The 13924-nt window shown below is 59.1% G+C and overlaps 2 protein-coding genes across 6 annotated transcripts in view; one reads left to right on the forward strand and one right to left on the reverse strand.

Annotated features, from left to right (window-relative positions):
- Window positions 1-629: 629 nt before the first annotated feature.
- Window positions 630-12493, forward strand: DOK4 (docking protein 4). 2 transcript variants are annotated; one of them, XM_079117922.1, is made up of 9 exons: window positions 630-807; window positions 5720-5967; window positions 9198-9336; window positions 9464-9578; window positions 9833-9952; window positions 10047-10236; window positions 10929-11067; window positions 11219-11342; window positions 11436-12493. In XM_079117922.1, exons 3-9 carry the CDS (start codon window positions 9271-9273, stop codon window positions 11552-11554), a joined length of 873 nt encoding a protein of 290 aa, XP_078974048.1. In that variant the 5' UTR covers window positions 630-807; window positions 5720-5967; window positions 9198-9270; the 3' UTR covers window positions 11555-12493. The 2 variants fall into 2 exon arrangements, with proteins under 2 accessions (XP_078974048.1, XP_078974047.1); XM_079117921.1 differs by having other exon boundaries at window positions 631-807; window positions 9198-9305.
- Window positions 12494-12575: 82 nt separating this feature from the next.
- Window positions 12576-13924, reverse strand: part of POLR2C (RNA polymerase II subunit C) — a 140210-nt gene continuing 138861 nt past the window's right edge. For all 4 annotated transcript variants that reach the window (XM_079117927.1, XM_079117928.1, XM_079117926.1 and 1 more), the window contains one exon: window positions 12576-13837. In XM_079117927.1, coding sequence (XP_078974053.1) covers window positions 13693-13837 — 145 coding nt within the window. In that variant the 3' untranslated portion in view covers window positions 12576-13692. The remainder of the gene's footprint in view (window positions 13838-13924) is intronic.

Here is a 13924-nt window from a genome sequence, read left to right on the forward strand (position 1 = left end):
AGCAGGGTTTCTCAAATGTTAGCTTGCAGCAGAATCACCTGTGGGTCTGTTAAGCAGATTTCTGGCTGAAACACCCAGAAATTCTTATTTCATAGGTCTGAATATGGTGAGTAATTTGCTTTTCTAGAGTTTCATGGTGAAACTTCTGGTCCAGAGACCACATTCCAGACCCGCTAGTTTGGGTACAGACTTAAAACCCGAAGGGAGAGATGTCCCTATCCCTGTCTGGCACACCTGAGGCCTGTGGTTTGGAATTCCGGCAGGACAGGGGCCCAGTGGGTGGGGATTGTGGAGGTCACCGGGACAAGGAATTGGCCCCTACGGAGGGCCCCGGGAGGAGTAAGGCGAGCCAGGGCGCGCGTGTGATTCCTGAAGTTGGGGAGGGGGAGATTTGGGGGCTGGGACCTGATGTGGCGCAGAGACTGAAAGGCTATGTGAGATAGGGCTTTGGAACCCGGGGAGGGGAGGTGGGCGCGGAGCCGGGTACAGACAGCGACCTGCCCGGGTGGGGAGCGTCGGCTGAAGCGCGGGCCCTGCGACTCGGAGGAATACGGCGGGAGAGGGACGGGGCGGGGCTTCGGGGGCGGGGCTTTGGCGGGCGGGGCGGGGCGGCGCTGTGGACCCGGGCGGAGGAGAGGCGCAGCCCAGTCCCAGTCAAGCCGGAGTCCGCGGCCGCGCCTCCTTGGCGTCCTCGCCCGGAGCCGGCGCCGCCGCCTGCTGCCCGCGCCGGCCGCGCTGTGACGCGGGCATGAGCCTGCCCCGTGGCCCCACCGAGCCAGCGCCCCCGACCCGGGCCTCGGCGCCCAGGTAAAAGGGGTCGCGGGGCGGGGAGGGAGACCTAGGCCGCGCTGAACCCCCCAGACCCTCGACGACTCCCACCCCCGGGCACCTCCCGAACCTGCAGACTTTCCAGCCCACCGAGCCTTCGAACTCTGTGCCGGGGAAGGGGGCTCAGATGCGCTCTCCGGAGCCAGTTCGTGAGCCCAAAAACTACCACTGAACTGTCCCCACCTCCAACTCAGGATCTGACCTCACCTGCACCCACTCGTACCCCATCAGAGAAACCCAGGTTCCTGGCTCCCTCCCAGCCGCATTCACTGCACCCCACCCCCATCTTCCAGCTCCCCCATGACCTCCTGCTTGCTGACTCCTCCAAATTCCAGGAGACTATTTTCTTTACCCTTACCGGGCCCCCTGCCCGCCTCCACCTGCAGTTGGGGTTCCTGCCCATTGCTTACACTCCTGGCCAGCTGCCTCCTGTCCTTGATCCTTTCTCCCCTGGCTTTGAGATCCTGGGACCTTCTTCCCCAGGGGCCTGGTTCCAGTTAAATGCTTTCTGTGATGGCAAAGGGGCTCCAACTGAGGCTGAGCACCCAGACTGTGTGGTGTTCTCATAGCTCAGACCAGGACAGTTGCCAGGGCAACTGAATGAAGGGCCCAGGCTGGAGGGGTCTACTCTAGAACACCCTAACAGCAGTTAGGGGCTGGGCTTCAGGCCAGTTCTTTCCTGATCCCTTTCAGGGGAATTGGCTCCAGGCTGTTCCTGCCCCATGTCCGGGATGGGTCCCCAGAAGCTGTTTGTTCTCTGACCCAGGTGCTGGTTACTCCTGGGCAGGGCAGCAGGCTGGGTATGACCTCACCCAACAACCCCAGCCAAGGTGGGGCCACCCAGTGAAGCCTGGACACAGTGTCAGCAGCACGCTGTCCCCTGAGGCAGCTTTGAGCCAAACTGGTTCTTGAGTCTGCTGGCGCTCCTGTAACACTCTCCTGGCCATGATGGTCAGCACTGGGACTCAGGGCACTCATACACTTCTGGAACTGAGCTGGCATCCAGATGGGAATTGGTGGTGGGGGAGGGGGATGAGGAGGACAATCCTGGAGAGAATTATTTGTTCAGTCCCCAAACATTGAGCACCTACTCCACACTAGGCAGTGTTCTAGGAGCTGGGATGGAGCCGTAACTAGACAGAAAGGGCCTGGCCATCAGGAAGCTGACATTCTAGATGACTTTCTGTTGCTGAGTAATGGGCAGATCAACACAGTGAAGTGTTTGGCAAAGACAGTGACGCTGGATGTTGTGAGAGAGCTAACTAGCAGGGCTCCTTTGGCCAGGTGGTCAGGGAAGGCCTCCTAGAAGAGGTGACCTTTGAGCTGAAATCCAAATGAAGAAGTGGAATGAACTTGGAGAACTTGGGAGGGACAGTGTCACAGGCAGGGAACAGCAAGTATAGTGGGCTACGTGGGGAGGAGTTGGCGTGCTGAGGGGTGGTAGGACACTAGACGAGGACAGATGGCAGTGGTATGGGGACCTAGCACCACTGTCCTGGGCTTGGGGTCTGGATACTATGACTGTTCACATGTCCCCTCGCCCTGCCAATCCTCTCTGCCTGATTGGGTACTTGATGTCATTGTACCTAGGATGGAACCTGCAGTGTTTTGGGTGGTGCTTCCTACGGGGGTGGAGGGCACTGATAACCATCACACTGGGGGTGAGGGGGCCAGGCCAGCAGGTAATGGGAAGTGTCCCTGGTGCTCAAGAGAGTCCGCCCCTCTGATAGGATCTTTGCTGTGGGGTGGAGACAGCCAGACAGCGAGATGGTGTCCAGGTAGGGCTGTCCCTGAGGCCCTGATAAGATCCCATCTGTCTGTCGGCTGTGGGGGCCCAGCCGGGCGGGCATCTGCTCCCGCTCTGTCATTGGTTGCCAGCCTCAGCGAGTCGCGTTTGTTCTGGAGCCAAAGCCTCCAGGCAGAACCCAGGGAGGGAGTGCTCAGAGTGGCTGCCCCATGGGGCAGGTGGGCAGGGAGGGCCCTGCCCCACGCCTGCTGGGCATCAGGGAGGCCTCCTCTCTTTCCGGCAGGGGCCCTGCCTTCCTGGGGAGCAGAAGGACCCTACCTGGTTCTCTGAAGGAGCTTGGTGGCCTGGCCCAGGGCGGGCCCTGTCTGGGGCAGAGCAGCCACGTTGATGCGAGGCCGGATGTGAGCAGGTGGGCCCTTGCTCTCCCCTCCACAACGCCATGCGGGGCTGCCGGACACCTGTGAGCTCGCCGGGTGCTCAGAGCTTCCAGGCCTCACCTCCTCCCACAGTAGCGGGCAGTCCCCTGCTGCAGGCTTGTGAGGTTGCTGAGGCGCAGCGTGATGGGTTGGGCAGGGCAGGGGCTGCCCCTGCACCCCTCTACCTCGTGATGCTCTGTGGGCCTTCCTGGGGTAGGTGTGGGGGTCACCGTTCTTGCTTACCACAGTTCAGCCCCTCTGGGGAATAGGTTGGGTCTGGGTGCCCCTCTTGACCTTACTTCCTGTCGAATCTGTGAGCCCACCTGTTGGCTATTCCCCACCCCTCACCATACCGTTGGGGTCACAGGTTGGGGCTTGCCTTTGCAGACCTCACCAGAGCCACTGTGTCTTGGGGCTGGGGTACGATGCTGGCTCCCTGGTTCATCTCTGCGGGGCTGATTCTACAGCCTGGGGTACGGGCCAGGTGAGGGGCTGTGGCCAGACACAGCAGGAGCACTCCGCGAGCCTGTGGCCACTGTCCCTCATGGCTGCCACTGGGTGATGGTGAATGGTGAAGAAGGAACAGGTCTGATGGGCAGGTGGACGTCTGGCTGCTGGGGGTGGCCTAGCCCTGACTGGGCGGCACTTCTGGAACAAAACAAAACAGAGCAAGCAGCCTCGGGGTTCTCAGCGGGAACCTCGGGTGCAGAGTGAGTAGGCAGGTCTTCTGCACTCATTTCCTCAGTCAAGTAGGTAGATTTATCCTTTTTTGAACCAGTGGGGAAACTGAGACACAGGGAAGTTAAGTGGCTTGCCCAGACTACATGGCCAGCTGGATTCACACTCCTGGCTGTGCCATGTCCTGGCCACCTTGGATGAACCCAGGGGCCAGGTGACTTCTTATAGAAGTGTTGTGAAAGGGGCCTTCGGCGCTGGACCCACAGCGGTGTCCAGCATGCTGGTTGTCTTGGGGTGAGCTCCACGGAGCTGCCCTTGCTCTCTGGACAAGGCAGCCCCAGAGGCGGGCAGTGGAGACAGAGCTGGGAAAAGTGACCCCTCTCTGATTGTGTGGCCAGGCTGGTGGGGACCAGACCTTTCAAGAGCAGAGCGAAAGGCTCGGGTTTGGGAGGGTCTTGAACCTTGGGGACAAATGATGTGAATGGGCAGGAGGGACGCTGAGGGGGCACATGGAACAGGGGAACACTGCCCCTCTGCCCCTCCCCTGGTTTGTTTGTACCACTGAGGTGTCCCATCTGTTCCCTGTTAGGAACTCAACAGATAGGCCTCCAGGAGATTAATTAATGCCAAGTGGCTGGCAGATCCAGCAGCATGCCTACCCCAGGGCCCCATCCTGGCAGCACAGATGCCCAGCTGACCCCCAGAATGCTACTGCATCCCCACCTAGTGATGCCAGAGACGTGGGAAGCCATGTTGTTGGCACAGCCCTATCCCTGAGACTCCATGACAGAGAAGGCTTAGGTGGGGACAGACAGCCAGAGGTGGCCAGAGGACGATATTCTACTCCCAGGCTGGCCTCCATCTCCCATCCTGAAACTTCTCATTCATTTCTGGTTGTTCCATGGGTTTGCTGTGTGACCTTAATCCTGTGGCTTACCCTCTCTGGATAAGTTTCTTTCCCATCTGTAAAATGAGGCTGTTAGGGTCATTGTTGAGATTCCCCTGAGTCTGTGTCTTTGTTACCCATTGATCTGTCTGATTTGCAGTGACCCTGCTGTACCCTCATTTCCTATTCCATTTTGAGCCCTGCATGGTGCCCAGGCTGGCTCCTGCATCCTCCGGGCTGTATCTTCTGCCCCACACCCAGGCTGGTCTTCCTTGTAATTAACTCCTGCCCATGCTCAGAACGTGGAGGCACTGCTTGGCCTGGCCAGACCCAGTGGCCTGTTGAGACCCAGTCCCCACCCTCACAGATTGGCCCAGCCTTCCCTGTTCTAGGGTCAGGGTGAAACATCTGCTCCCACAGTAGCCACCTCCAGCTGGCTGGCCGGGCAGCACATTCCTCAGGCTTATCTTGGGGCCCGCCCCGCTGGACTCTGCCCTCCCACCCAGGAAGCAGGACCCAGAGGAGCGCTGAGGTTCCAGGGGACTGGAGCAGGGCCCGAGTGGGCCTGGGGCGGTGCTTCTCAGCCTGTTCTACAGGACTGGAGAGAGCCAGGTAGAGGACAGGGTGGGGCAAGGGTCTTCGAGGCCCATGGGGCCAGTTGTCTTTAACCCAGGGAGCGGAGGACGTGGGCTTGGTCAGACACCAGACCCTGGGCCATATCCCAGGACCCCCTCCCACCCGGGGGTGCTGTCTGGGGCTCCCTGCCTGGAAGGGGTTTGGTTCTGTCAAGTTGCCCTAAGTCTGCCTCAAAGTTGTAGCCGGGAGGCCAGGGGCTGAAGAGCCGCGGGACCTGAGGGACCGCAGTCCGGGCCAGCAGGGCTGAGGCACCCCTGCCTCCGCGCCCACCTCCAGGGTGGAGCAGGAGCCAGCCGCCCAGGAAGGGGTTAACGGCCAGCCCCGGCGTGAGGGAGGGACTGGGCTGGACCATTTTCCTCGCTGCCTCCACCTCGGTTTTCCTGAATGGTTCTGTCGTGCTGGGGTGGGGAGGGAAGGGAAGGAAGGGGGGAGGGAGGAGTGTGGGAAGAGGAAGGGAAAGGAGCGAGCGAGACAGGAGGGGAAGAAAGATGTCACCGTCTCTGATCTCCCTGTCATCTGTGTTTCCAGCGGGCGCCGGGCGCGGGAGCCACTAGGACAATGCTGACGCGGGCGAGGTGAGGGGCAGCCCGACGGCCGCTGCCGGCTCCTCGAACAGGTGATCCAGGTGCTCGAGGAGTGAGACTGAGGCCACCTGGGCGTCCCTCCCCTGCCTCGGCCCAGCCCGGCTCCCCCAAGACGGTGGGACAGCCATGGCGACCAATTTCAACGACATCGTCAAGCAAGGCTACGTGAAGATGAAGAGCAGAAAGCTGGGGGTGAGCGGCCGTGGGCCGGCCAGGGACGCGCCAGGCCGGCTTGGAGGCAGGGCCAGCTGTGTGCCCGCCCGCCCGGCTGGCATCGCGCGTTTGTGGTCTCGAGACTTCTCTCCGCGGGCTGCCTGGCATGTGCTGCCCCGCTCTGCCCGCTGCAGCCCCCGCCCCAGCAGGGCTGGCTGGCATCCCAGCTGCTGGGCCAGTGGTGGTGGCCGATGGGCAGGCGGCTCCCCTGCCATTGTTGAAGTTGGGCCGCGGCGGCAGCAGAGGAGCTGGGACTGGCTGGCTGAGCTGGGTCAGCCTGCTTCCCGGGTGCTCCCCTCCGCCCGCCTTTCCCTGCCTCTCCTGGCCTCTTTTCTTTCAAGCACCCTTGCCCTGGCCCCCCTGGCTCCCCTGCCTGCTTCCTGTAGTGTTTATGTTTGGGTGGTGGCGTTTCTGACGGTAATGAAGGGTTTGGAAGGGAGAGAGCTTGGTGGGGGACAGGGTGGGAGAGTGAGGGGCAGAGACTGGCACTTACCTGGTCTGTACTTGAGAACTTGGAGGAGGAGTTGGTGGGTGGCCCCACGCTGGGGCCTGGAGGGGTGGCAGAGAAGAGGCCTTCAGGGACATGCACCAGTTTCCCAGTCCCCAGGGACCTGGCTGGGGGAGATCCCCCGGGAGGCATGAGCAGGGGCCCCAGGGACCCACTTAATGATCCTGGTGAGGTCTCCAAGAGCTGCCTGGCTCCCCCGCAGACCCCCCACCTCCAGTGAGGGGCCGGCAGCCCCGCTCCCAGCAGGAAAGACGGCCCTGGTGACTGGGGCTCCCAGTCTGTCTTCCTCAGACTCTTCCTCCCATTGCCTGCATGGGTGGGGAGGAAGCCGACTGCTCCAGGTTTCCCGCTTCAGCTTGAGTGGGGGGCCGGGAGCAGAGGGGGCCCAGGGCCCTGGCACCTGCTTCCTACCTGGCTACCAGACTGGCAGGGCGGCCTTGGGGAGGGGCGGCTGCAGCCCTCTTGGGCCCTTTGGGGCTGTGTTGTGTGCTGGGCCAGCGCCTCACTGCCATCAGGTGGGCCCTCCGTCCTGCAGGGCAGAGCTGGGGCACGTTTGGAGTCTTACCTGGATTTGAATTTGTAGTCCAACCCCAACCCCAAGTGCAGCCTGGTGAGATAGCGCTGGAGCGTGAACCCTTGTGCTGTCCCCAGATGGGATTCAGCCTCTGACTTGGAGCTCAGAACAAAGAGAGAGGCTGAGGCCCAGGTGGGGAGGCCAAGGAGCTGGAGCCCAGCCACTCCTCATTCCTATGGCCTGCACCTAACAAGTCCCCGGGGGCTACCTGGGCTGAGGCCTGTCCAGAGCAGAGCTTGCCAGGAAGGTGCTGGCCACAGGGCAGCCACTTGGGGTCAGTATCAGAGCTGTCCTAGAAGGAGCCCTGGGAACCCGAGTGGACAGGTGGGCACCACCTGGGAGAGGGGCTGGGAAGTGGGGTGTGGCCAGGTGTAGTGGGGTCACTCCTTTCCACAAAACGCAGCTTCCCCTGCAGGCCCCACCTCTCGTCGCCCAGAGCGAGGCGCTGCAGCCAGCCAGAGGTGGGGCGGGAGGCGCAGGAGGGGGTGGGAGCCCCCCTCCCACCTGCAGGCCTCCTGCGTGGCAGCGCCGTGGCAGCGCCGTGGCAGAGTGCTTCTGAAGCGCTGATCAAAGACCTGTGAGGATGGGAAGGAGGCTCTCGAGTCAGGCTCCCTGGGGCGGTGTGAGTGTCCCGTAACCTGGCAACCGGGGTGCTCAGGCCCCTGGCCTGCTGCCCCTGATGCTTGGCTGTGGGGGCCCAGCCTGCAGGGCATATCTGAGTCGCAGCGTGCTCTCAGCCCTCCACCCACTGTCCCTTCGCATGCTGTCCACTCGTTCAGCAGCTCTGGTAAGGAGGCACCAGGACTTGAGTGAGGATTCTTAGAATGAAACAGTTTCTGCCTTAAAGGAGCCCTGCGGCTAAACGCTCAGGGCTGCCGTGCTTAGGTGGACAGGCCAGGGGCCGAGCCAGGTCAGCGTGCAGGCGCACTCATGCCTTCCAGTGCCCTAGGCAGGAGCCAGAAGTGACCTGACTCTGGGGGCCTTCTTGAGATAGGGACTACCTAGGCCCATTGTGCCCTCTGACCCTTCTAAGTCCCGGGGCACCCATGCAGATTAGGGCTAGGGAAGGGGCGGGGCCTTGGGTCTGTGGCCCAGGGCCCCTCTGGCCTCCTCTGCTTTGCTCTGGGCCACCCTGCAGGTCCCTTCTGTTTGCCAGTGAAGAGTGCCCCAGATCCCTGGGGAGCAGGCTTGCCAGGCTTCTGGAACCTGTTGAAAGGAGCAGGCAGTCCCAGGCACAGCTCCATCCGTGGGGAGACCCTGGAAGGATGAGTCTGTTCAGTAGCTTATGTAGGTGGCCGATAGGTCAGTGTGTACCTTTCCCTCTGGAGAATGGTCAGTCCCTCTGCTGCCCCTTGGGAGGCGTTTCTAAAGCTCTAGAAAAAGTAGGTGGAGAGGACACAGGGCCTTGGGGGTGGCTGGGACTGGGAGGAGGCCATGTGGGGAAGGCCACTCTCTCGGGGAGCTCTGCCCTTACCTCCGAGCGCCTCTGCTTCCCCATAGGAGCAGGGAAGGCACCCTGGCCCTCTGCTCCAGGGTTGGTAAGAGGATGTGAGAGGGTGAGGGAAAACCCTTGGGGACGACACCAAGAGCCCGGCCTGGCTCGGAGAACAGGCCAGGGTGATTTGACCAGGGTCTCCCTGTCTCTAGGAGACCCGTGTGGCTGGAGCCCTGGCAGGAGTGGCCTGTGCAGTGGCTACGGGGGGGTGCCTCTGGGTCTGGACAGCCTGCTGTCAGCACCAGCGCCACCACTGAGTAGATGTTACTTAACTTTGTGCACCTCACTGTCCCCACCCATCGCACGGGGATACAGGAGTGACTCTGGAACTGGGGAGTGCTGATACACAACGTGAGAGCAGGCTGGCTGCCCACCGCAGCTCAGAGCCCTGGTCTCAGTAAACGGTGGAACCGCCTTTCAGTGTCAGGACAGGATGACTGCCTGCGATTTGGGGAGGGAGCCTCTCCCCCAGGGAGATGTCACACCAGTGACAACCACCCAGGTTTTCTCCAGGCTGGGGCTCCAGGAGGGCTGTGTGACACTGCCCCCTGCAGCAGGTAGGGGAACTGCAGGGTGCACTGGCTGGTGGGAGGGGTCAGGGAGGCCTGACCCGCTGTGGTCTTGCCCCACAGATCTACCGGAGGTGCTGGCTGGTGTTCCGGAAATCCTCCAGCAAGGGGCCCCAGCGACTAGAGAAGTATCCGGATGAGAAGTCAGTGTGCCTCCGAGGCTGCCCCAAGGTTAGGGGCCCTGGGCCCTAGCTCCCCTCCTGTAAGCAGAGATGATTTGCTATCCTGAAGTCCAAGAACATCCTCCCTGGGGGACGTGGGGGGCAGATCTATGGGGAAGCAGAGGGAGGTGCTCCAGCCTGGTAAGTCCCTTGTGGATGCTATCCCAGGTGACAGAGATCAGCAATGTCAAGTGTGTCACGCGACTCCCCAAGGAGACCAAGAGGCAGGCAGTGGCCATCATATTCACTGACGACTCAGCACGCACCTTCACCTGTGACTCAGGTGAGGCTCTGGGCCACAGCCTCCATCTAGTCTTCCTGGACTGGTTGTGGTCAGTGGTTCGGCCACAAGACAGAGCAGGGCTAACCTGGGGGTGTGGGGTGTCTGAGGGAGCAGGCCCCAGGATTGAGGTGGGCAGACAGGTAGCGTGGCCTTGCCCTCCTTGCCTTGCATGGTGGGATAACTGAGGTCAGGGCACATGGGTGGGCTGCTGGGGACTCTGAGCTGGCAACACGAGGAGGCACCATTTTCTCTAGAGCTGGAGGCAGAAGAATGGTACAAGACACTGTCTGTGGAGTGTCTGGGGTCACGGCTCAATGACATCAGTCTGGGAGAGCCCGACCTCCTGGCACCAGGGGTGCAGTGCGAGCAGACAGGTGAGCCCTGGCCCTGGTCCTGAGGGTGGAGGGGAGGGCGGGCAGGAGGCCCTCCCGTGGCAGCGCCATGCCCGCTTGTCCACTCCTGCTCCAGATCGCTTCAACGTCTTCCTGTTGCCCTGCCCCAACCTGGATGTGTATGGCGAGTGCAAGCTGCAGATCACCCACGAGAACATCTACCTCTGGGACATACACAACCCCCGCGTGAAGCTCGTCTCGTGGCCACTCTGCTCGTTGCGCCGCTATGGCCGGGATGCCACACGCTTTACCTTCGAGGCTGGCCGGTAGGACCCTCGTGCCTCCCCACCCTGCACCACCACGGTCATGATGCCATCCACTTTGCATCATTTACTCATCAGCATAACAATCCAAAGGGAAATGTTTCCCTTAACACAGATGCAGAAATCGAGGCTCAGAGAAGTAGTAACTCACACAGGGCAGGCAAGTCAGATGACACTCTGTGCCAGAGGACTAACTGCTTGGGCTCAAATCCAGTGCTGGCACTGGCACTTACTTGTGATTGTGCACCTGGGTCCTGGCTTCCTCATCTGTCAAACTGGGGATAATGGAAGCACCTGACTTCATAATATTATGGTGAGGACAGTGTAGCCCCAGACTGGAACTCAAAAATTTCTGCATAATCCTCTGCATATCTTAGTTGTTATCAGTTTCTATATGCTTCAGTTTTCTCATCTGTAAAAACCATTCAAGGAAACACAAAATGAGGAAACTATCAAGTGGGCAGACTAGAGGGTGGTGGTGGGGGAAACCGAGTGGGTTAATTCTGTAAAGCGTTTAGATCTCCAGCTGGCACGCAGAAGGTGGCACGCTTGTGCTGCGTGGCCAGGCTCCCAGACCAGAGCGCGCCTGCTCCCTGGAGGGCCTGGTGCAGCCACAGCTGGCGTGCAGGAGAGCCTGACAAAGCACAGGGCATGGTGCACTGGGGTCCCCACCACCTTGCCACCTGTGTCCTCAGGATGTGTGACGCCGGGGAAGGGCTCTACACCTTTCAGACGCAGGAGGGGGAACAGATTTACCAGCGCGTCCACAGTGCCACCCTGGCCATCGCCGAGCAGCACAAGAGGGTCCTGCTGGAAATGGAGAAGAATGTGAGGGTGAGACAGTGCAGGGGGGACGGGCAGGCCTGAGAGCCCAAGGTTATCAGGGTGTTCACAGTGAGCAGGCAGGGTCTTGGGCTGGCTACTCAGGGATAAACCAAACCATTGCCTTCAGAGCTAACGCAAGGGACTCTCCTCTGCTCCTCAGCTGCTCAACAAGGGCACCGAACATTACTCGTATCCTTGTACACCCACCACCATGCTGCCCCGCAGTGCCTATTGGCACCACATCACGGGTTCCCAGAACATAGCCGAAGCCTCCAGCTATGCCGGTGAGTTGCTGCCGTGCCCCATCCCCACGGAGGGCATGGCCTACAGAGCAGGGGTCTTGTGACCTGGATCTGAGCCAGTTTGTATACCCACAGGTGAGGGGTACGGGGCAGCCCAGGCCAGCTCAGAAACGGACCTTCTCAACAGATTCATCCTGCTAAAGCCAAAGCCCAGCCAGGGGGACAGCAGCGAGGCAAAGACCCCTTCCCAGTGACAGCAGGGCTAGCAGGCACCAATGACTGTTGGGGCTACCTGTTGCAGGACAGACTACAGCATTCTGTGGATGGCCTCAAGGGGCTGTTGGCCAAGAACCTGGAGAAAGGGAGCAAGCTGTTCCCTCCTTGCCCCCGAGGGTGAGGCTGGACCAAGGCGAAGGGCTGGCCGCACTACCTGAGCATGTGAGGGGCTGGAGCCACCATGGACTATATGCTGTTGATGGTTTTAATATTTATGGCTTATGACATATTCTATATTAAGAGATTTTTCCCGTCCCTTCCTGCCAACACATACATTTTTAATCCCATGGCCAGGCCATGGTCAAGGCTGTTTTAAGAGTATGAGGGCAGCTGTTTCCCTGTCCTTTGTGGTACAGCCCTCCTGCTGCCAGAGCCAGAGGAGGGGGACAATCAGAACTCAAGGCTGGCCTTGCCTGCTGACTTTTCCCAAGCAGCCTAGGGACCAAGATAGCAGGTGGCTTCTCTGTTCCTCTGGGCCTAGAGGCACAGGAAGGACCCGAACTTCCACAGTGCCACTTGGCAGCCTTGCACTTGGAGTTTTAAGCAGAGGTGACATCTGGTTGATGCCTCAGGTGAAAAATCTGGTTTGAAAATGTCATGTCTGCACAGGCTTCTTCCTGCTTAGGATGAGAAGAGGTCCTCAGGGCGGGGTGCTGATTACCTCAGCCAGGTAGAGCACGGCTGGGGCCCATTCCTACCCCAGGGCCAGGCCAGGAGGAACGGATGCAGCAGGACTGCTGTGGGGAGCACCCCTGCTGCCCTCACTGACAGGGGGCCATTGTCCCAACAGAGGGAGACCCTCTGCCAAGGGTTTGGCCACCCTATGCCAGAGCACTCAAACCAAGCTCCCCCATTCCTCCTTCCCACATGGTGCTGAGGCTCCCTGCTGAAATGCAATTAAAGCAATTGATTTTCTAGTGCTGGTATTTATTGACTACCGTTGCAGAAGGGCTATCTTTCTATTCACATCAAACCTTTGGTTGCGTGGTTTTTTGTTTATTGTTTTTTAATACTTTAGGGTTCTGATATGTGGGAACAGACCTTCTTGTAAATAACCACTATTCATATTGTGGCAGGAGAATGCTAACGCAAGAGGCCCCCTCCCAAAGGAGTCCTAGAGACAGGGAGGTGGCATAGCCAGCTCAGCTCTGATTGTGACCCAGGGAACGACCACCCAGAGTAAGCTAGTTTGAACGGGAACTGGGGTCCACAGGACTGGGGATGATGGCAAAGCTGGCTGGCTCAGCTAGTGGCACGATGACGCATGAAGGAGATTATGTTGTGCTCTTTATTGCCAAAAATAAAAACTTTTAAAAAGACAACTACTGTTAATAAATATCCCTTCCTTTCTATACTGATCTCTGGTTTTCTCCAGGCTACCTAATTAACTGCTTTGGGTAGGCTCCTACCTGAAGACAGTGCTAAGGTGTCAGGGCCAGAACCTTCATTAAGGAGAAATGGAACATGTGGGAGGGGCCTGTGCTTTGCTGTCCCCCACACCAAACAAAATGATCAGGCTACTGAAAGTGCAGGCGTTCAAACAGCATGTTTATTTGTGGGGGGGAGGAGACACCCAGAGTCTATCCTAAAGGATTACTTCTCAAATTAGGGACACTCAGCAATTTGAAGTGCCAGTAGCCTGGACCCAGGGGAAAGAACCAGGAGCATTTATCAGCTGCCTAAATGAAGGTTCTAGCACTCAATAACACCAAAAACCCAAGATACAGCTGTGAAAATTCCTTCTTTTTGGACAGAAAGGGTATTAAAGAGCTGGAATCACCAGGAGTCCAGCTCAGTGGTTCTCAGAAGGGAAGCAGTATGGCCCCCTGCTGGTGTGCTAGGAAATGGGGTGGAAGGGATGTTTTGGATTCTGGGGAACACTCGCAATTAACAAATAGGGTCAGGGATGCTCAATATCTAGTAAAAACTGTCCTACGCTAAATTCCAGTGGTGTTCCTGGTAATCTTATCTGCAGCCCCCTATAGCCAACACTGATGGCCTGTCATGAGGCATGAACAATAGTCCAGAGCTTCGAAACCAGAAGGTCTCAAAGACCTGAAAGCTAGCTACTGTCTTGAATCCTCACTGAGGATTTGCTGAAACAGGTGAGCTGAAGCTAGTTTATGGTTAGCACATCACTTTGGATCTCGTGGCTTAACTGAGTCTGTAAATCACTCAGCTTCTTCTTTAATCCAGAGAGGGCTGAGAGGACAATGGTTTCAGGGCGCAGAGAACCACAGGACTCCACGTTGTAGTAAAACCTAAAAGGCAAGAATCCAGTAAGAGCCCTCAATGCAGGTTGGCCAGCCCCCCACGTCTCAGAGACCACCCTTCCACTGAGTCTCGAC

This window comes from Sciurus vulgaris (assembly GCF_902686455.1).
Source record: "Sciurus vulgaris genome assembly, chromosome: 17".
Lineage (NCBI taxonomy): Eukaryota > Metazoa > Chordata > Mammalia > Rodentia > Sciuridae > Sciurus > Sciurus vulgaris.